The sequence below is a fragment of the Neodiprion fabricii genome, chromosome 6, assembly GCF_021155785.1.
Source record: "Neodiprion fabricii isolate iyNeoFabr1 chromosome 6, iyNeoFabr1.1, whole genome shotgun sequence".
Lineage (NCBI taxonomy): Eukaryota > Metazoa > Arthropoda > Insecta > Hymenoptera > Diprionidae > Neodiprion > Neodiprion fabricii.
Window position 1 is genome coordinate 30,512,435 of NC_060244.1, and position 21,144 is coordinate 30,533,578.

At 38.0% G+C, this 21,144-nt stretch overlaps 1 protein-coding gene across 5 annotated transcripts in view; it reads left to right on the forward strand.

Moving 5' to 3' along the window:
* The window catches only part of LOC124185405 (uncharacterized protein CG43867), a 47,691-nt gene that overhangs the window by 13,796 nt on the left and 12,751 nt on the right, over positions 1-21,144 (forward strand). For 4 of the 5 annotated variants that reach the window (XM_046576140.1, XM_046576143.1, XM_046576145.1 and 1 more), the window contains exons 3-11: positions 6,923-6,985; positions 13,499-13,666; positions 15,594-15,779; positions 16,754-16,956; positions 17,640-17,871; positions 18,376-18,550; positions 19,725-19,961; positions 20,072-20,381; positions 20,774-21,047. In XM_046576140.1, the coding sequence (XP_046432096.1) occupies positions 6,923-6,985; positions 13,499-13,666; positions 15,594-15,779; positions 16,754-16,956; positions 17,640-17,871; positions 18,376-18,550; positions 19,725-19,961; positions 20,072-20,381; positions 20,774-21,047 (1,848 nt within the window). The remainder of the gene's footprint in view (positions 1-6,922; positions 6,986-13,498; positions 13,667-15,593; positions 15,780-16,753; positions 16,957-17,639; positions 17,872-18,375; positions 18,551-19,724; positions 19,962-20,071; positions 20,382-20,773; positions 21,048-21,144) is intronic. The other variant, XM_046576142.1, reaches the window with a different exon arrangement.

Here is a 21,144-nt window from a genome sequence, read left to right on the forward strand (position 1 = left end):
ATTCGGGAAATTTTTCCAGCTATTTTTAGTGGGCAACATGTGCCGAGTTTTCCCGTCTTCTCCCTGTGCCGTGACTATTTCCTATATTACATAGACATGGCTATACCAGCCCAGATGTATGTTTGTGTTTGCGTCGACAAGTATTGAAACCATTTTCACTGACTCGACGTTTTCAAGGTTACGATCCTTAGCGGTTTGTTAACTTCGCTGGCATTTTACCGTGATTTTAAACATGCAGGATATTGTAGTCATCGTACCTCCTCCACACTAATCGCGTACAGACGTTATGTCGTATATGTACGTGGAATTCACAATAAAACTCTTCATTCAACCAAGGGTATAGAGACCGTGTAAATTTAACCGTACCGCGTACCACTCACAATCCGATGAACACCTGCAATGCTAAGTTCCTAAATTAGTATAAAAAATGGTTTTTCAGTTTATACAGCTCCCCCTGTCTCTGCGAGTATTACCTTGTAATAAAAATGATGTATGTGGTTATTGCTTAACTCCCCCTCTAAAATTCGCGATGTACGTGTATATCCACATTCCAAAGCCATCTGAGTTTTGAATTTCCTGGAACAATTACTCGACTAATTTCTTTTTGACTTGAGGTGATTTTTGCCGCTCAAAACTTAAATCTTGTACGTACCAGAATTGGAATTGCAGCATTTGAACCCAGCGCAGGGCGTGTAGGTTGAGTCGTGGCATCTGCTTTGGTGTATGAGCTTGCGCGGTTTGTTGGCTTGTCGGTACGACGTTCTACCATCATCCACCGTCAGTATCCACAAAGAGAAATCTGGATCAGTTCGCCTGCTACCGCGGTGACAGGGGTGTACCAGCAGTGCGACCATTGCTGTTTGTCCCTGCTCGCATCTTCATTACCGTTCTCGATGATTGAACGGTCGGTTAAATATTCGGTTCTCACAGCGTGTTTTTCTCTCCTGCCGTAGTCAAGTAAACAAATACCATACGTAAATGTATGGATCAACACCTGCAGCTATAACCTATAAAGGGCTGTACAGTCATAACAAAGTAATCTTCAGTTATGAATCCAATTGCCATGAATACAACTGGAATTGAAACACAATGGTTTTTCGTTAAGGGAGACATTTTTATCGTGTATTATTTGGTGAATCTGCCGCTGGTGTTAAAAGACAACACGACTTATATATGTATACTACCTATAACGTCTGGTTACGTGTTGATATTATAAATTGCAACAGTAACGGCGTATGTTCCTTGAAACTTCCCCTCGTCTGCAACCTGTCCCGTTCGGAATGTGGACGCGTGGTAATTATTAACAACTGTGTTAAAACTAAGTGTTGTGTCATAGTGATCACCCTGACGGACAATGAAATAGGTATATTAGATTAATAACTGCATAGGCATATAAAATCCAAGACGTGCTTTACAGACCGGTGCAAAAATTAAAAATTTTCGAGTGATACTTGAAATACTCTTGTAATACCATCGCAACGAGTAGAAACTTGCTCTCGACGGTATCCAAGTTTTTCCATCAAACGTATAGTTTCCGTATTCACTCTTATTAACCACTGCGCCCCTGGAGTCAGGTACCGGTGATGAAATAGCTTTTCAGAAATTTCCATTTCAGCTCAGAGAAGGTCTATATGCCGGCCATAATCTTCGGATGGATTGATGACTGCCTTCGAATTTATACTTTTCCCCAGTGCACAGTTTCCTGCAGCACGTGGGCCGATATCATTTGCACTCGTTAAGTATTCGTGTTTACTGTTACAAATTAATTTAACTGTATGGCTATTTCTAAACATCATTGTCAATCCTTCCTGATTCTTGGTTCTCGATTAACAATACCCTTTGCAATTGGCCTGTAAGTGCGGGCTAGGGATACAGATTAAAGATACTTTCCATCAACGTTTCAACTGCTTATACCAGAAATTCTGTTTTACCGCAGTCAAGTGCTAATGCTAAGATCGGTACGGATACCACGTTCCAAGTTGAGTATTTTTCGCTAGCAGAATGTCTCACAAAAAGGTGACATATATTATACGTATATCTGCTTGTGCATATTATTTAAAAATTCCCGTTAAAAATTGTTTGCCAGATGAAATACACTCGGCGATTTTTCAAATGTGAAATTTCGTTTAACAATTGTTTGCGGAAGAAAGTTGTTTTGCTTTTCGTTAGAACCGTATTGTTTCTCTGATACTTTTTACCGAGAAGTGAAGGAGTCTACCTTAAACTGAACTTAAAAATACTTTGACCAAAAATAGTGTGCGTAGAACTGTGGAACGAGCCGAAAGTGTCGCGCTCTTTAAGTTTAACCGCGTGGCGGACTGCAACGGCCATTGAAAATTCTCTGCGGAAAGAGGGATAGAATGAGAGCTGGAAAATTATTCAAAGGCACCCAAAATGCGCGACAGTATAATTGATTCTACCGCATTTGAAATAGATTTGCCATAGCCTTGTACACTACGCGGTGGTAACATCTTAACGTTGTTTCAAACTTTATTGTCCAATTTATGGGGAGTCGACATACAACTAATTCTTAACAAGCCCGTATTCCCAAGCCTCTATTTCCTGACAAAGTTGAAACTTTTGACGAGATATATTCATCAAATGCCTTGTACAGATACAAAGGTCACGGTTGTCGATGATGAACAGGAAAACTGAACTAAAAAATCAGTGTAACAGAAAATAAGATGACCCTGTAATGGCATTGACAAGTTGTTTCTGAACGAAAACCAGTGTCTGTATCAACCGTAGATCGTCCTCACTATTCGTCATTTAAACTTTCAAAGAGATTTATCGATGATTCAACCCGTTCGAAGTGACAAAAATAACTCCACCCTGGAAATGGAGTCCTTGGAAGAGATGTTGCGAAAGGTAATTTGAATTTAGGCACTATTTGAAAATAACTTCGGGGCGCAGCGTTGATACAAAAATTGTAAACGGAACAAGTATTGTATAGATAATGATGATGATACGGTACGCGTTGCGAGTCCAATTGCGTAAACGAAGGGAGTTGGTCGGAGTGAGATTCAAAGAAAAATCGTCGAGTGCAATGAACAAAGCTCTCCAACTGCAACTTCCGGTAATGTAGTATATGTACGTCAGGCTGCCGACTGAATGGACCGCTTTGACGCATCCCATACACCAGAGATACCCTCAAGCTCGACGTTAACGTTCGCCAATTACACTTAATTGTATTATGCAACCCGTGAAATATGACGCTCCACTAGCATCATATACGTATCGAGGGTATAGGCATTAAACTCTGGTTATACCTGCACTGTAGGCCCACCGAGAGTGTTGCTGGTAACCTAGAGGACCGTATGTCTATTTATTTTGTTTATGCTCGTGTGCTTTGAAGATTTCATACCGTCATGTTGCAAAGATCAAGTCTCGAACCAGTCGACTATATATCCCTGAACATAGAAACGTACTTTTCAATAGGGCTGTAACGACAAAGACAGGCAGCCCCCAGGCAACGATCCAAGCTATAACCACGAATTTTCACTCATTTCCATATCGGCACATCCCTATGGTGTTCAGCAACGGACAAATAACCCCGCAGACTCGTAACGCGTCCCGACAGCGTTATCTCAAAAACGCGATATATCACTGCTCATGATGTACGAAATCTTTTTTTCTGTTAGGAAAACGTAAATTTAACTAGAAATTGTCTCCTTTTAAATGCAAAGGGATAAGGCGATTTATAATTGTAGGTGCGTCTTGTATTAAGGGTGGAAAGAAAGTATTTACAAGTGTGGGCTTCGATCGGTTGGTGATCACGCGAGTGAAATCGCCTTCCGAAAGTCATGCACACGATTTTTTTTGCTGTCCTAGTCCCTATGATTACCCTTTTTCGTGTGTAAAGCAGACGTTAAAAATTTATATTTTGTCCGAACGCCTCTGAAAAAACGGCTTTTCATGCATGTGCAGCGGGTGCAGAATTACCTTCTTCTTTCTCGTTTAAAAACAGTCTCTCGTACGTTTGAAATAAATTGAACAAAATCCGAAATTCTGCGGGCAGAAGAAATGAATAGTTTTTGTCTTGAAAGCGTGTAGTGCTAATGGGCTAATATTTTACAAATTGACACATCTTATGAGGAGGAATAAGAAATGCGAATAGCAGGCAAATCAAATTTTTAATGCCGGCTCGCTGAGTGAGAATTGACAGAATCACGTAAGTACTGCTGTATATTTTACCCATTTCCGGTTTAGACCATGAACGATGGTGCTTTAAAATCGCAGTTACGGCGGTCAAATAGCTCTTGATTAGCTCTTAATTCTGGGCTATCTCATGTTTATATTTTCCATTGTGGTGGTGCTGGCTTTAGATATGTCGTCTTTCTTTTCCAATTCTGTATATAAAGGGATAGCAACGTGTAGCTCTTATATATTACCGGCGTATCAAGTGATTACTGTAAATTTTATCGTATGACACTACTTCGTCCGTCACTTCTGCGTTTCGGAAACTTTTATTCCACAACACCAAATAAAACTTTTGAGTGCCTCAGTCCAACCGAAGCCTCTTTTATTTTAGCTTTTGGGGTACCACCGCCGAATTGCCCGTTTCGCCCCATGCCATCTCCCCTGTATGTATATGGAGTTTTCCATGTGAAATCGACAAACCAAAAACCCCCGCCATCTCTATTTCAGCCGGCGAGTTTTTGTTCCTTCTTCCGAAACGCTCTCCTGAATTTTATCAGCTTTCTTCAGCGTTTGCCGATTGGAAATTTTTTTCAAGTTAATAACTACACCCTTGCCGGCTTTCTTGAAAACCTTCGCAAACATTCTATAATCCAAGACAAACATTTTCGCATAAAATCGAAGGTGGTAAGATTTTTTTTCTCTTTAATGCTGTATCAGTGATAGCGATAAGCAAAAGAATATTAATATATAGAATAATAGAATACTTCTAACAACAGGGTGTAACATATATGTGATATTGTGCAACAGAAAAAAGAATAAGATCACAAGATGATAAATTTTCATTATTCTTTGCCTTTCTAAAGTGATTTGTTTTTTTTTTTTTTTTTATTGACCTATTTATATTTTTTCATCTCTATTCCCATGAATGCGGTATAAAATAAAGAAAAAAAACTAGAATGTATTAAAAAAAAGTTTTACCACTTGCAATTTTGTTGGTAAACGTTCGTCTTGGACAATAGAATTTTTATGAATTATTCCAAAACAATCTTGTTGAAACGGTTGGAAAAAACATTTGAAAAATAGCAGTAGTGTTTCAGCGGGTGTACTTGACGCGGAAAATTTTTATAGAATTCCATATTACCATGCACATGCGCAGTCGGTCGCTTAGCCTGTTGACTTTCACCAATCCCCCTCACATTCAGTAATTTAAGTGATACTCCGCATTAACTTGATCTATGAATAAGTCGCGAATACTTTATTTCAATATGCGTGTATGATTTAGTAGGTGATGTTGCAGAGAAAAGTTTTGTCGCATCGTTGGACGGGATCTGTCCATACAGAATAACTATATATGTATTTAGCTGTTGACCGCAAGGATAAAATAAATTGCTCTTAAACCCGAGCCTCGACCCGTAAATTAACCTCTGTTTTAATTAACTACCCTGTAAATAATGCCCAAGTACTATTGCTACGTGTAATATAACGAATGACAGTAACGAAGGAACACGTATATGTCATTTCACACGCGTAATACGTACATACGCCTCGATATCGTACACGTCTTATCCTTCAGCGTGAAGAGTTTCGTGACCATTTGATTATACCATACCGTATACAACTACACTCATGTGGAGGTAGCGGGATAACATGGATAAACATTCCGGGCAAATGGATAGTGCTGTTCAAAATGAATTGCTACTTATGCATATATGAAAATTATTGAAAGTTGAAGAATCACATGAGCTATTTGTTCCATAGCCTAGAGATAAGAATAATGCGAAGTATTTTCGTAAAATTAGTTCATCTTATTGCGATGGTTCAAAAATGATGTCAAGTAAGTCACTTCACCCCGCATGTGGCCATACTAAGCTATGTTGCCTCGGTCTCTCCTAGATACGTTTTACGCGTTAATACGAACCCCTTTCTTTGCGAAACGAGGTTGAAATTAGTAACATCAACGTCACGAAACATTGGGAAGAAAATCACTGCCTTGCAATTCCCGAATGACTTGAAAGGAGTGGAGTTTTCCAAATGTATTGTTCTTCTAAAGTAAGGATGGTTTGATTTGTTAAACATTACTGAAATTAAAGCGATCTCAAAGTCGCGAGGTATAACGATGTTTCGCAAGTTGCATCATTGCAATAACATTACTAACTTCAGCCTCATGCTGTGCAGGGGTACACAAACAGAAAAATACTGCAGTCAGTTGTATTTTCCCACTCTCTTACTTGCGTTACTTCATATGTACACAGGGAAGGGGCAGGCAAAGGGGGTCCATTAAGGAAATAATGTTACAAGTTGAGATTTGAATCGATGAATCTTCTAATTTTGACCAGAAAATCAAAATCTGATCAAAGACGGGCGTCCACCGCAAAGTTACAAAATTGAGGGCAAAGTGGGCCCCTCCAGAAAATTTGTCGAATTTTTTCAATATTAACCAACGTTAGAAATTTATTTATTCACTTGCGTTAGGAAAGCTTTAACATCAAATGAAGTATATTTTACTAGAACTAGGAGAAAGTACTAGAAAAAGTTTAATGTTAAAAGTTTCCTGATGCAAGTAAATAAACGAATTTTTAATGTTTGTTAATTTTGAAAAAATTCGAACAATTTTCGGGGAAGCTCACTTTGCCCGTTTCGGCCCCACTTCCCCTGCCTTTCTCCTACTTAGCTCATTGTACGAAAGTGATTTCGTACAAAGTGTATGTGTGTAGGTGTGTATTTATGAAACTCTTAAGAGGACCTTTTTTTTTTAATCAACACGTTTTTACGGCTGTTGCAGCTTTCGGAACTTGAACAGAGGGTGCTCGAGGCAGAGGGTAGAGCGGACGAAGCGGAAGACAAGGTGAGGCAAATAATTAGTAACTATCCAACATAGAGCCAGCATATCGGGCTTACAATTAACCCTTTCGATACGGACGGATTCTACGTCGCGCCCTCCCTGCTGACCGAGCAGTCGCGGCAATCGTCTGTACTTGCGGAACACCGTTCGTACGGAGCGAGCGTCGGGCGTTGGGTGACAATAGTCACCGAGCGGGCCGAAAGGGTTAAACGTGAAAACAAGCCGCTTCGCCGCCTACAAATAGGCAAGCGGACGCTACCATTTCGTTCGTGAATTGACACTCTGGAAAGCCGCGTAGCGTTTCAATGCCATTTGTACGAGTATGAGAATTAGAAGTTTTAAAAAACTAACTGCAAATGGGATAACAAAAGCCCTGAATGGCTCCGAAGGTGTAGCATATTAGACAGGCGGGTTTGAGGAGTGAGCAAAAAAAATTTTAAGAAAATCACCAATTTTTTATTACAAAAAAATTTCAACATATCATACAAGAAGTACTATTCCATTATTAATCACTCATAAAAATAGGTCTTGAGTGTACTATTCAAGCGGAAACCGATCCTCTTTTTCTTTAAATGCTTCAAAAATAGTAAGGATTGATTTTTTGAGTCGTCTATTTTTTACCGAGTGTACAATTATGTTCTTCAAACTTTTACGGATGGATTTTACGATACTCCACTTTGAACGGTGAAACGAACAAAAAAATTCAAAACGGGCCAGATTTTGTTTGTATAATTTTCATTTTATCACCACCGAATACCTAAAAAAAAATGTCACAAAAACCAAATTTCCTTCTCCCGTAACATTACGGCATTATGTACGTGAAAAGTTGTGTGTACCCTCACCTTAAGTAAGTAAATAGGGTTTAATTGCAGCTGGAGAAGCTAGAATTTTTCCAAATCTTTGTGAATCACTCCATGTAATTGACAAGGCACCTCTAACAACGGTACAAGTACTGCGACATGCGCATAGCCTTTCTCGGCTCCATCGTGAAGATATGATACATCGTGCATCGTTTATAATTTCAATTGCTGCCAAGTTCGAACGCGCCTCATTGTTAGTACTTTGGTAATGCTGTCTCTCGATGCGAATGAAATTTGAACCCAATTATCTACCTTACCGACACAGGTTCAATATCGATTTTATCAAAGATGCAAACCCTACACCACCGTAGAAAGCTCCGCAACCGAGTGAATCGCGCATGTAACATGCACTCGGAGCATTGATTTTTGTGTAGAACTAATATGGCCGACTCGGACCTTTGCACGGTTATTTTGTTATGAAACGCAGTGCATTTCCCTTGAGTATCACATTAATTCTTGCTGTAGCGGTTTTTTTTTTTACATATACCTCGTTCAGTTTCGCCCAAACTCCAAATTTTTAGTAAAGTTTTCAACCACGACATAACATCAATATCACGGAAACACAACAGTCCAAGAATGGCCCGCGACAGGTGACACGAATGAAAGGTAGTGTTCATGTATCTTTATACCCATTCGCCTGTAAAATTCTTTCATTTTTTTCACGTCTTTTTACATCGTTCACAAAGCACAGTTTATATTCACACTGACAGAGAGAGGTCGTTGGAAAAAAAAAAATTGGATCAATTAAATGTGGCGTTCACGAGCGTTGAAACGAATATTTGGCTATTACAACAATTTATAACTTGGACGAATTGAATGCAAAAAATACTTTTGTCAATTATATCATTATTCAACACAAATACGAGGATGTAGTCATCGAAATATCAGTGTGAACGACCTGTATTATATAGTTGATATGAAAGTCATTTTGTTAATCTGAATATCCTACTATTTGATCCAATAAATGTTTGACGAATGCAAGATCAAGTTCTTGGTTTGGTGGTTTAAAAAAATCTCAGTTAACGGAGCTGAAGAATTGGTTGGCAAAATCACAACTAGATACAAGCAACTGAACATTCAGTTCAGTGTAGTGTTTCAATAATTTATTGAAACAACTTATTTGTCGACTGTAGTCTCGTATCGTTTGGATAAACTAATGCTCAGGTTCTAAAGTAAGATTATGTTTTAAATTAAAATTACTATAAATTTCGAAGAACGTCCTGTAATCATTTGGAATGGTGCTGAACAGAAATAAAATTGTAATTGAAAACCTAATTACGGTAGTTGGTAGTTTTCTTAGTAACGCAATTAGTAACTTGTAATTGTTCGCAAGTCGGATAAAACGTATTTTTAGTTTCCGACAAATGCCGCGTGGCTTTGATCGAGATCCGAACCGGGGACCGTTCGCAAATACCTACAATCCTATCTAGGCGGACATCTGTTGCCACTACGCCAAACTATCGCACAGACTTCGGGTTGACTTTAGCCGAGTTACAATAGATGACGAAGTATATTTATTTCAGTGATATGAAGCTTTTGCGTGAAGCGTTGAACTTTTGTCGGTTCTTTTCGACCAACAAATTATTCAAAAGTAGCTAAATTCATTAGCCTATTCGTGATTGTAGATATATTCATTGCACTATTTGTATGAAAACAATTTTGTTGTTTTTTCGCCTGATACATACGTTTCAATCAACGAAAGCGTTTGCAGTTTGTCGAATTATATAATCAAGTGTAGATTTGTTTAGGCTAAAAAACAGCTGCTTACGCTCATTCAAGGGTCAGGTGTTCTATGACTTACATACTATAAATGTAGGGTATGGATGCTCTTTTTTATGGCCTTTGCCTATTTGTGGCCACTCTTTTTAAATTTACGTTAATGAAAATAATAACTACAATATTGACGAATGAATACAATTTTTAATAGTTAATAGTTGATCAGAAGACGTCTGCATTTACAGTGCATAGCGCTTTCATATGTGATATGTTGTATCAGTCATAGCATATGTTCATGGGTATAACATGTATGTACGTACAGAGGTATAGATATGCCTGTAAAACACGGTTTTCATGACCCATCGGAGCGGCCCACTGCACATGCACGCAGGCGCAACCCTCGGGCTCGAAACGGGTGGAAAACAACGTGACTCACTCTAGGAAACCCCAAAGCGTTACTTAGTACGCCACTGACCCCTGAGCTGGATGCTCAAATCAATTGAACCACACGATTCTTACTCAAAAGTTTCCAGTCAATGTAACGTTGTCATCTATCGCGTGATTGACAATTCTTTGGAATCGACGTATCTTTGCTACCTGAAAGGCTTAAGGAGCGAGCCCTACGGACCCCCCTCCACACACGCACGGATGCACAAAAGATAAAACCGTAATCATTTCCGCCATTCTGAATAATAAGTATTTTCTTTCATTCGTAACCCATTCAACGGTTCTACACGATGGCTGTGGTGTTTGCCGGTAAGATGTTATACATACTATTATCGATGTAAATTCACAGTGGCTAGCAGAAGACGGTATGTGGTCTGTTACCTATTCATTATATCATTATTTATGATTGATATACTCCGGGCCCGGTATAGATACCGGTATCATTTACTTTTGAGAATGCGATGAAATGTGACCTGAAGTCAAATGACGCACTATTGCATAACATACACACATTGTAATATATGTGGGAGGGGCGGGCAAAAATGGACCCCCGTGTACAATCGAATGGAATTTCGAAAAATGTCGATAACGCTTCAAATTTATTCTTAGACCAAAGACAAAAAAAATTACTTTGTTGAAATCAGCCCATTTTGCCCGCCTCTACCCTATATATATTAGAGGAGGATCAAAAACACCAGACTTTAAGTATTCTGATGTTCTAATTATAAAAATTTTTACAAGTCGATTTTACATTTTTCCGTGTTATTCGAATTTGCTCAGATACATTTCTATCGCATAATAGAGTTGTTGTTTCACTACGGTGTTCACTATCGATGGCGCAAATAACATCGGTGGACGTCTTTTGAAACTTTTTCCATTTTTCCTAACTTTTGATTCAGACTGTGGGTCCCATTCATCCCCAAAACGCAGATTTATCTACGAAGATGCGTATGGATAGATATCCGTAAAAGTAATTGCAACATTTGTCAGATGTAAATTAAATGCTTAACGCGCAATTACGTATCCCCGAGTATCAAGTACCGTGGTGAGTTGAAAATGGTGAATGATTATTACAAACATGTAACAGCGACTTGAAGAGCCATTAAAATTTTCAAATATTATACTTTGGCCTCTTCGCCACACCGTTGCGTACACAGGGTCACTTATTCACAGTTCCTCCACAATTGAAAAAAAATAAATAAAACACTACTATTGGAAAATTAGAAGCTAATGACGTTAGTTCAAATCATATCTGTGGAAAAAATCAACACTGTGAACGTGTACAAAAATATACCGGTTATTTATTGAACACTGGTCATTCGACCCTTGAGCAGGAAATAGTCGCTACGCGGTCTTAGGATAACGTCGGCTGCATCAGTCGCACTCGTGGCCAGTATTCAACAAATGAACCTGTAAGATAGATAGGTATGCGCTTCGCTTTCATTTTGTGCCTAATATATGGCACAAATAATTTCATCCACATACCTGTATCTATGTACGTGGCAAGTTTACACGCCATTATACGTTCCGTTAGTATGCGATAAAAGCAAACAATCGGATGTGTAAACGATGTTTTGCAAGAACGACAATAATCGGGACTCCTGACAGCGCATGTGCTAAAGCAGCAGCTATATTGTAAAATACTTGTAAATTCTCGATGCTTTCATGTTCATCGCACAATTTTACTTATTTTACACCACTCCGCGAAAGATTCGCGGGGGTACTTGGAGAATATACATCGTCATCGCGTATTGCATTCGTACATAACGGAGTACGTCTCTATCATGTCAATTGTTATTTTCAATGAAAAGGCGTGCACACTGTAATTTTTCACTCATGGTGGTCTTATGGGCGCTGAACTACCCTTGGCGATATCGATTTCGGACAGCTGCAGCTATGGCATAACTGTTCCCCTACGTACGCATGTACAATGTAAACATCTACATACGTACCGTATGCATACACATTACATACGTACTAGAGTGTTTCAAAAAAAACCGACTATTTTTTTTTTTTTTTCGAAGAACATTGAAAAATCTTCCGAGTTTCCCTCAAGAATGACCTCGGTAAAATATGAGCTCTTAATATTGATATTTAGAGGTGGCGATTCTCAATTTTCTATTTCCCATTTAAATAACATGGGAAATTTTTTTTTTTTAATTTAGAATTTTTTTTGCTCGAAAACGAATCAGTGTGAAGATATAAACAAAACATATTCTTGTAGGAAATTTTGCGCTCTACAAAAAAGATCTGAATAAAGATTTGCGTAAGGTAAGTCGTTTCGGACTTATCAGGCCTCAAACATCGAACCGTTTGAAATAATGATATTGTTAATTTATAAATGCTACAAAACTGACTCATATCACTTAAATACACAATATTATTGATTTTAAAATTAAAACTATAGACTTCCAATGAAATTTTAATTAATAAATTTCATTAATCAACGATATGAGTCAGTTTTGCATCATTTATAAATTAATAACATCGTTATTTCAAACGGTTCGATGTTTGAGGCCTGATAACTCCGAAACGACTTACCTTACGCAAATCTTTATACGGATCTTTTTTGTAGAGCGTAAAATTTTCTACAGGAATATGTTTTGTTTATATCTTCACACTGATTCGTTTTCGAGCAATAAAATTCTAAATTTTTAAAAAAATTTTTCCCATGTTATTTAAATGGGAAACAGAAAATTGACAAACGCCACCTCTAAATATCAATATTAAGAGCTCATATTTTACCGAGGTCATTTTCGAGGGACACTCGGAAGATTTTTCAATGTTCTTCGAAAAAAAAAATAGTCAGTTTTTTTGAAACACTCTAATACGTACATATATCTCCTTAGGTGCGTACACCCATGTAAATATTTACCTATATTTATTCACCATGAAGATCTCTAGAGGTGTCTGAAATTTTTGTTATACACAATTATCTTCAAAGTGGACTCTGGTACTACGGCATCGAACCCTCTATATAGATATATACATTTCACCCAGCGTCGAACGATTACCATTTCCAATATTTTAACTTCAACGGTGGTATATTACTCTCAAACACAATCTGCGCCTGTATTTTTTTTTCTCCATATTTCTCAACGTTCCGGAAGTTAGAAGTCGATAACTTCGAATTTTTGGCCCACGTTTAAAAATCTTGACAAATTACGAAAATTGTAAGCTGTTGCAGAAAGTGGTGTATTTATTGGCTCAGAAGTACTGAATTACTTTCTACAGCCGCGACTCTATTTATTGTTCTAGATCGGAAATCAATTTTTTTCGGAAACACCCTAATGTAGAGGTAATTTTGAATCGATTCGAAAAGGTTCGGAATTTTCCGTTTCAGATTTCACTCCAATTCCAACTTTTTTTCAAGTTACCCTTTCTAAAGTGTAATACTATGACTTCGACCAATCAAGTAAATGTATAATCACCGGGATTTACCTTCAATTGGTATTTGAACTGTCTAAAACATGCCTGCGATTGTATGTTATAGGTACGGATGATGGAGGAACGGCTGGTGAAGGGTGAATACTGCTTAAGTACTTCCAGCGTCAGTTCGCCAACACATTCAGTCCCATCAACGTCGGGTGTTCAGAGTGAAAAGATAGATGATACGCACTGTGCCTGTATAACGAAGCTAGAGACACAAGTCGAAGAGCAGGTAAGATTGAGACTCTTTTTGACTTTGTTTCTCAGTTGAAACATATAATGCAAACTATCTGCTACTTGACTTCTGTAGCATTAAGAATTTATGAAATGTATAGTCCAGTCGACGCACTATAAGGACAGTAATATGATATAACGAAGGTTTGAAGGTCCAATTAAGGTTAATCGAGGTGGAATTTTATTGAAACAATGTTCTGTTAACATAGATAAAAATTGAAAACCCATTAATTGCAGCTACAACAGCATAATTATTGACAACTTTGAAGAGATCGCATAACCGAATTATATCTGCAATAAAAAAAATCGCATGTTTCACCGATTTTAATGAATTGAGGCTGATTTTGTTCGTAAGTAAACTCTCTAAAAATCCGGGCAGTATTTTTTTTATCAAAACCTTAGTTTGTTATTCATCACATATAATGATTTCACTAATCATGTTTTTTTTTATCATTTGACGAGCCAAACAGAAAATATTACTCTGTTGATTTGCAAAGAATTCATTTACGATCAAAATGACCTCTAGTCCCTTAAAATTGTCTAAGCAATGCGTTTTTTTTTATCATGGGAAAAATTTAATACTGGGATCTCTTAGAAGTCATCAATAATTATGTTATTGCAGCTAAAATTTATAGTAATAATCTTTTCAGAACGTTTGTCCATTGCAGTGGACATACATTTCGAAAATTCATAGCTAAAGTTACACTTATCAGATTTTTTTCTGGGTTGCGTTCTGTTAACATTTCCAATACCTGTCTGACAAAGAAAAAAATATATTGCAGCGATCCCTTCATTTAAGAGCATGTAGCAATCTTGTCTTTACCGACCGAGCAAACTTACCGTTTTTCTCCCCATATTAAATAAACAATTGAACGGAAAGGGTTCAAATATCAACGGTGCGTCGCATTATCGCAACGGGATTCGGGAAAGTTACTCATATCCCGAAAATCGTTAAAAAAAAAAAAATGTATGGGTTTTGGACACGTTTTATTATTTCCATTTTTTCCACATTTCAGGGGTCAAAAAGTGCATAGTTGAGACACTTTCCGCAATTCCGAAAAAAATTAGGAATAAAATGAACCATTGCGAGAGTGTTTTCGTGTAATATTGAGGTCGGTAAACGAAAATTAGGAATTACAATAATTTTTTATATAAAAGATGCTCTCAGCGATTCACAGTCGAAATTTTAACCCTCAGTCGGTAAAGGTAGAACTGCTACAAGACCTTAATGCAAAGCTGTAAGTTCAAAAAACATTACGTGTCCACTGTAATGGACATGCGCATAGTTTTTGATGTAGATTATGAAGAATTCTGAAAAAAATCAGGTATCTTCGTTCAAGGATACAGAAGCGACATACGCTGGAAAAAGAAAAATTCCATAGCTAAATTTTCTGTTCTCAGTTCTGAATTGTTTGAAAAAATTTTTTCATCTAGAGGAATATTGTTTCAACTAAATTCAACTTCATGAACTTCAGTTGCACTTGCAATCTTTCGTTACATGATACTTCTATTTTTACACATTTTTGACTCGGCTGTACATCTGGTAAATCCTTAAGTCGATGAATAAGCGACGATTTTGTTCAATATTTCTGTAGCATACGCCAAAGCTCCTATACGGGCTGCTCCCTGTTATCCTTTATCTCGCATATCGAAACTCTGACAGACATCTCGAAAAAAAACCAGGCAGAGTGTCATTTGCACTTGGGTCATTTTTACCTAAAATTTCTCGTGGATAAGTCTAATAAAAGAATTTGTACCATACCTTGCGATTATAGTCGATTACCATTATTTAATAATCTACCTCAAACAATTTCAATTATTTCAATCGTAATTATTGACACCATTCATTCGAGAATTGATTATAACGGCTGTTTTGACAAATTGAGTTAAACGTTCGAGCTAAATGGTTCTTTGATCATCCACAGAGACAATTACGACTACAAGACGCCCGACAGGTCGAGGCTAAGGCTGCTAGAATAAAGGAATGGGTAACGAATAAGTTGCGCGAATTGGAGCAGCAAAACCAACATTTAAGAGAGCAAAATAACAAGTGTAATCAGCAACTTGAGCTACTACGGAATCACATAACAAACATCGGATTGCGCCCACCTGTAGGTTCAATAAAGAGCTGTTACTTTTAGCTGTAATCCTATTACAAACTTGATGACCATTGTTCAGACAATTAATGGCGCGCCGATTATTTCATGATTATCGACTTGTATGTATGTACATCAGAATGGTCCATGATATAGTCGCGCTCGAATTTTACTGTTCTCATAGGCAAAGATATTTTGAGATAAATTCGTTTCTAATGTTCGTTTCTTCTTTTCGAATGTCGCCAAAACCCCAGGCTCTTTTCTTAACTCTCACAATAAGTTCTGTCGCTAAGCCCACAAATTTTCTAGTTTGAATAACACGGGATTTTTCAAAACTCAAAATTAGATTTTCGAATATATATGGCTATGTGTGAGAAATTCTCCAAGTTTCAGATTTTTTTACGCATATAATCAATAGAAAGAACAATTAACTGCAACGTGCGAATAATTCTATATTTTTTTTTTTTCGACAATGAGAAAATTCAAAGCCTCACAATCAGCGTCAAAAATTAGAATCGAGACAGGAGCTTGGGGGGGGTGAGCGCTTTTACAAGAAATTGATTTGTCAATATTTCAGTTCATGAGAGCAACTAAATTTGAGCCGCACCGTAGTAATGTACACAGATTTATGCATGAACTCTCCTAGGCAAATATCTAACCATGATCATGCATAAAAATTAGAGCATTCCTAAATTATTCAATTTTGAAAAATCGCCAATTATGGACCCATCCGAGCCAGAATACAATAGCCAAAGTTGGCAAATAAATATTGGGATTATCCTTGTAGTCTTTAACGAGTTCTAATCAAACAATTTATTTCTAAACAACAGCATGAATTTGGAAGATTGGTTCGCAAAGTTTCTGTATCTGTACTTGCTTGTAACTTGCACGTTGTGAAAAACTAGCAAGAATAAAATAATCACGCAGCTTAATGTCATACTTGTATTGTTAGACCCAGCTTTACTATTTGGTTGTCCTGCTCAACACAGGCACCAACAAGAGCATCGTTGTCGTTGGAAGTAGACCCTACGTTGCGCCGGCGTTCCGAAAGCTTAGACACCACTCCACACGCGATTCAGGAAATTGTACAGAACTCTATTGCTGAGCCTCAAACGAGCACAAGGCATAGACGACATTTATCAGCTTGTGGTACAATTCAGCAGGGAAGCACAGCTGTCAATATGGATTCCAGGTAGGTCACGTGTTATCTTTGTATGGTTACATATCAATAAGATTCGATAGTGTTACTTGACTCGAATTACTTAATCGGCTCTCGTCAATTAATACTACATACTTGCCTTGACTGTAATGCGCATATATCTACAACCTCTCTATTTCTCAGAGTTTGCCTTTCGATAATAAAGTTTGATTCTCCTTGGGAGGCCTCATGACGTAATAGCGGCGCCCGATTTTTTTTAATGCGGTACCCTGTAACGTCCTGGGACTTCCTACGGGGATCTGCCAACTATTTAATCAATCCGTTTTCAAATTACTTGATCATTCTAGTCTGTATTCATGTTAAAGGTAAAATATATTCAGTCCATCTAAATACCAACTTAACACTTGTTATTATCATCCAATTGTGCACATCAGTAATCTGGTTAACAAATAGAATAAGAAACAAAACCATGATGTTCATAAACTCCTTTATCAAATTGTATCTTGGTTCGTGATGATTCTAAGTGCAACCACATAACACCGCAAGTACCTTATTGAGATTTTAAAGAAAGCCTGTGGTAACTAAAGTCAATTGCTCCTTATTAACTGTATTATACAGGCATCACATACATAGTAAATAAAACTATGATGAACATCAATAATTAAGGAATTATTGTTCAGCTTTACATTATTACGCATTTGATTACTTTTTTTTAGCATACTGTCCGAAGAGTTGGCTGCTGCTGTGGAGAATCTAGTTATGCTACCAAATATTCCTGGTGTCTTGGAAACTAATAGAGATAGTACTGGCTCTGAGGCAGTACACGACTATGCTGAAATCTATACCCCTAGTAGGGAAGGAGTCAATTGGAGTCAGGCTGGTCAAGGTCCCCGCCCACCCACGCCACCATTGCATAGATTTCCTAGCTGGGAGGCGAAAATTTATCAGGTAAGCATAGGCAAGTTTAATTTACAAAACAGTATTCATAAAAAAGATGGATTCCTTTCTCGCGCCATCAAGTCACAAATGACATAGTGATAAATACAACAAAGATAGGAAACTTGTTGAGTATGTTTTGAAAGATGTAGTCACTGGACAGAGCTGGGGCAACAGTGGATCTACAGTTTGCGAGTAGCTGTACCCAGAGTGAAGCTAGAAAAACCTATCCTCGTAACAGCAATGAGAGTATGGGGTACAAACGAAGAGTCTATCCACCCATGCGAGATATTGTAACTGCCGTCTTTATTGCTACCTATACTATCTCGTGTATTGAAAACGCCGTAGCTCTGCTCACACGCTACTCGTGCTTGCCTGAACCCTAGGCCCAACATCCTATTAGTGCTGCCAATGGCGACAGGGATCCATTATATTTCTTACTGGAGAGCGAGCCACTTGGCATAGGCTCTATGGGTGTAACGAAAATAATCATATTGCTCTTGAAATTGCTCTTAGGTTGCCGACGGTGGATTAGGCATCGGACCTCCGACTAATGAGGAATCAGCTCCTTCAACAACTACAAACACCACTAGTTCATCTAAGCATTCTCATGCAACTGGACACAATCTAACTGCTCATAACTCACAGGGCTATTGTGATATCTCTGTACCTGTTTATGCTACTGTCAAAGGTAAGCTAGCATACTTAGCATATTCCATTCTGACCATTGAGACTGAAACTTTTTCCACTTCAAAAGTACTCGTTCAATTTACCAACTACACGAAAAAATCTGTACTTACAATTTGAGGATATGGATATATAAAATTTTAATCCCAGATATACTCTGCACCATGCATGTATGCATGTTTGTGGATCAAAAGTCGAAATCTGAATTAATGGAAAAACTTACTCCTCACCATACTCAAGATCAACCAAGTAGACAGACACCCAGCTTTTGACTTTTAATTTACGGACATGTACCACAAAAGCATGTGCTTTGTACACAGTGGTATGTAAACCTAGTTACACGCCCGCATCATAAACTTACGGCATCGTCAGTAGTACAAAAGACCGTTAATATACTCAGGTCAACGGAGAATTAGACCAGTGTCCCACAATTCGGAATATCCAGAAACCGAAATGACCGATAGCCGATCGTTCATTAACTTTTGCCAGAATATTCGGTGAATAGAGCTGAAAATACTTCTGGATTGGCTGTCTGTAGTCCCAGGTTCCAGACGTTACAGAACATAGGATAACAGTCTTATTCTTCAATTTCTTACACTAATTTTCTGGTCTTTGATAGTTCCTGGAACTAAAACGGCCCGTATGATTGACTCGTGATCGGATATTATCGATCAGTCTGGTTAGATTTGCAAAATAGCAAATTAAGTTGCAGCCAATATGACCAAATGCCAGTTGTCTGTAAGGACTGTGCAGGGTCCTTTATCTAAAATCACAGAAAAATGACCATATACCGATACGTATACCTGTATACTGATAAAAAAGACCAGAAGGACCTCTTTATATAATGAACTACGTAGATGTGTATGGGCATATCCAGAAATTATCTTTAAATATTTAGGGTCAGACTTCGATTTTTCTGCAATTTTTTGATTCCGTACATCAAAGATTAGTCCGTTTCTTTCACTGATGGTATCCAATTATTATCCACCTACACGTATATACATATATAGGTTAATTTAATCGTTGCTGGACATGATAGTGTCTGCCGCAGCCGTTTTACCTGTCGTCCGTCTAAGTGGCCCTCTCTCATCCTAGGTTTCCTATCCAGAAAAGAATAAATGATCTTGTACGTATATTTTTTCCATATTACTAAGTACTAATAATTATTAATTAAACAGGTAGAGCCAGTCAGATACGATCTATGCCATTTGGGGACAGTTCAGATGACAGTTCAGAGGGAGAGGAGCATCCCAATCAAACAGAAACCAATACTAGAATAACCAATAGTTCTTCGGACAATACAGATTCGTCTCTAGGGAGTGGTAGTAGCCCTTCAAAGAGCGTGAAAACTACAAGCAGCTTGAGCCCAGCTAAACGAAGTTCGAGTGGCTCTCCTAGCAAAAGCGTGAAGCGTGGTAAATTTAACTTGTATCGACAATAAACGTGTTGTTCACTCCAGTGTTAAAAAGAATAAATGACGTAGAGGCTCAACTTGGCAGGTTTAAGAACTTGTCGCACATTTTAGATGTAACGAAATTTTCAGATACCTCCCTGGAATCAGGGCTTTCTGAAGATTATGCTATACCTCCCGATGCTCTGAGTTCGACATCCCTAGAATCTAGCATGCCGAGTTTGCTTATCAGGGCATCTGGGGAAAGTCCAAAACGACTCGAATCATTGGAAAAAACTGGGCACCTTGCGAAACTAGGAGGGAAACTAAAGACATGGAGAAAACGGTGGTTTGTCCTTAAAAATGGGGTGCTCACCTATTGGAAGAGCCAAAATGACGCGAATCGCAAACCACAAGGGCAAATAATTCTTGACGAGGTCTGCAGGTGCGTATCTACACATAACATTCAGATGCCAGAGATGCTGTGTATACTGGAACAACACAATTCAGCTCAGTGATTGATTATCTGAAACACAAGCTTGTTGCTACCATCCGACTTTTCTCTTTCGAATCAAAGAATTGCACACATACCTTTACAGTGAATCGAAAAAGTTCTTCTAAGATTTATTTTGGCATTGAGGCCTTTTGCATCTAAGCATATCCTAGTTCAAAGCGAAGAATGCCTGTTTCAGGAAAGACTACCAATCTGCAAGCTACGCTTAGACTTGCACAAAGAAGCTCTTTGCATATAATATGAGCATACAACGACTATTTTGGGTTTCTGTACTGCTGCAGTTAGTGCTGTATACCTATGTCATGTGAAATCGTACATTGTAGGATTAACCGAGCAGAAGGAGCAGCTACATTCGAAATTGCTACAGGCAAAAAAACATATTACCTGACCGCTGATTGCATAGCAACAATGGAAGATTGGATAAGGGTATTACAAAATGTTCAAAGGCGTAATGCAACAAAGTTATTGCTGAGTAAAGAGGATAACAAGCCAACAATCCAAGGCTGGCTGACAAAAGTAAAAAATGGTCATGCAAAAAAGTGTTGGTGCGTTCTTATTGGAAAAATGTTCCTGTACTTCAAATGTCCCAGTGATACGGTAAGAGTGAGATTACAATGACTGAGCAATAAAAAAAGAAACGTTGTGGATATTCAATTACCTTTTCAAGTCATCAGTCAGTATTAAACTGTGTATT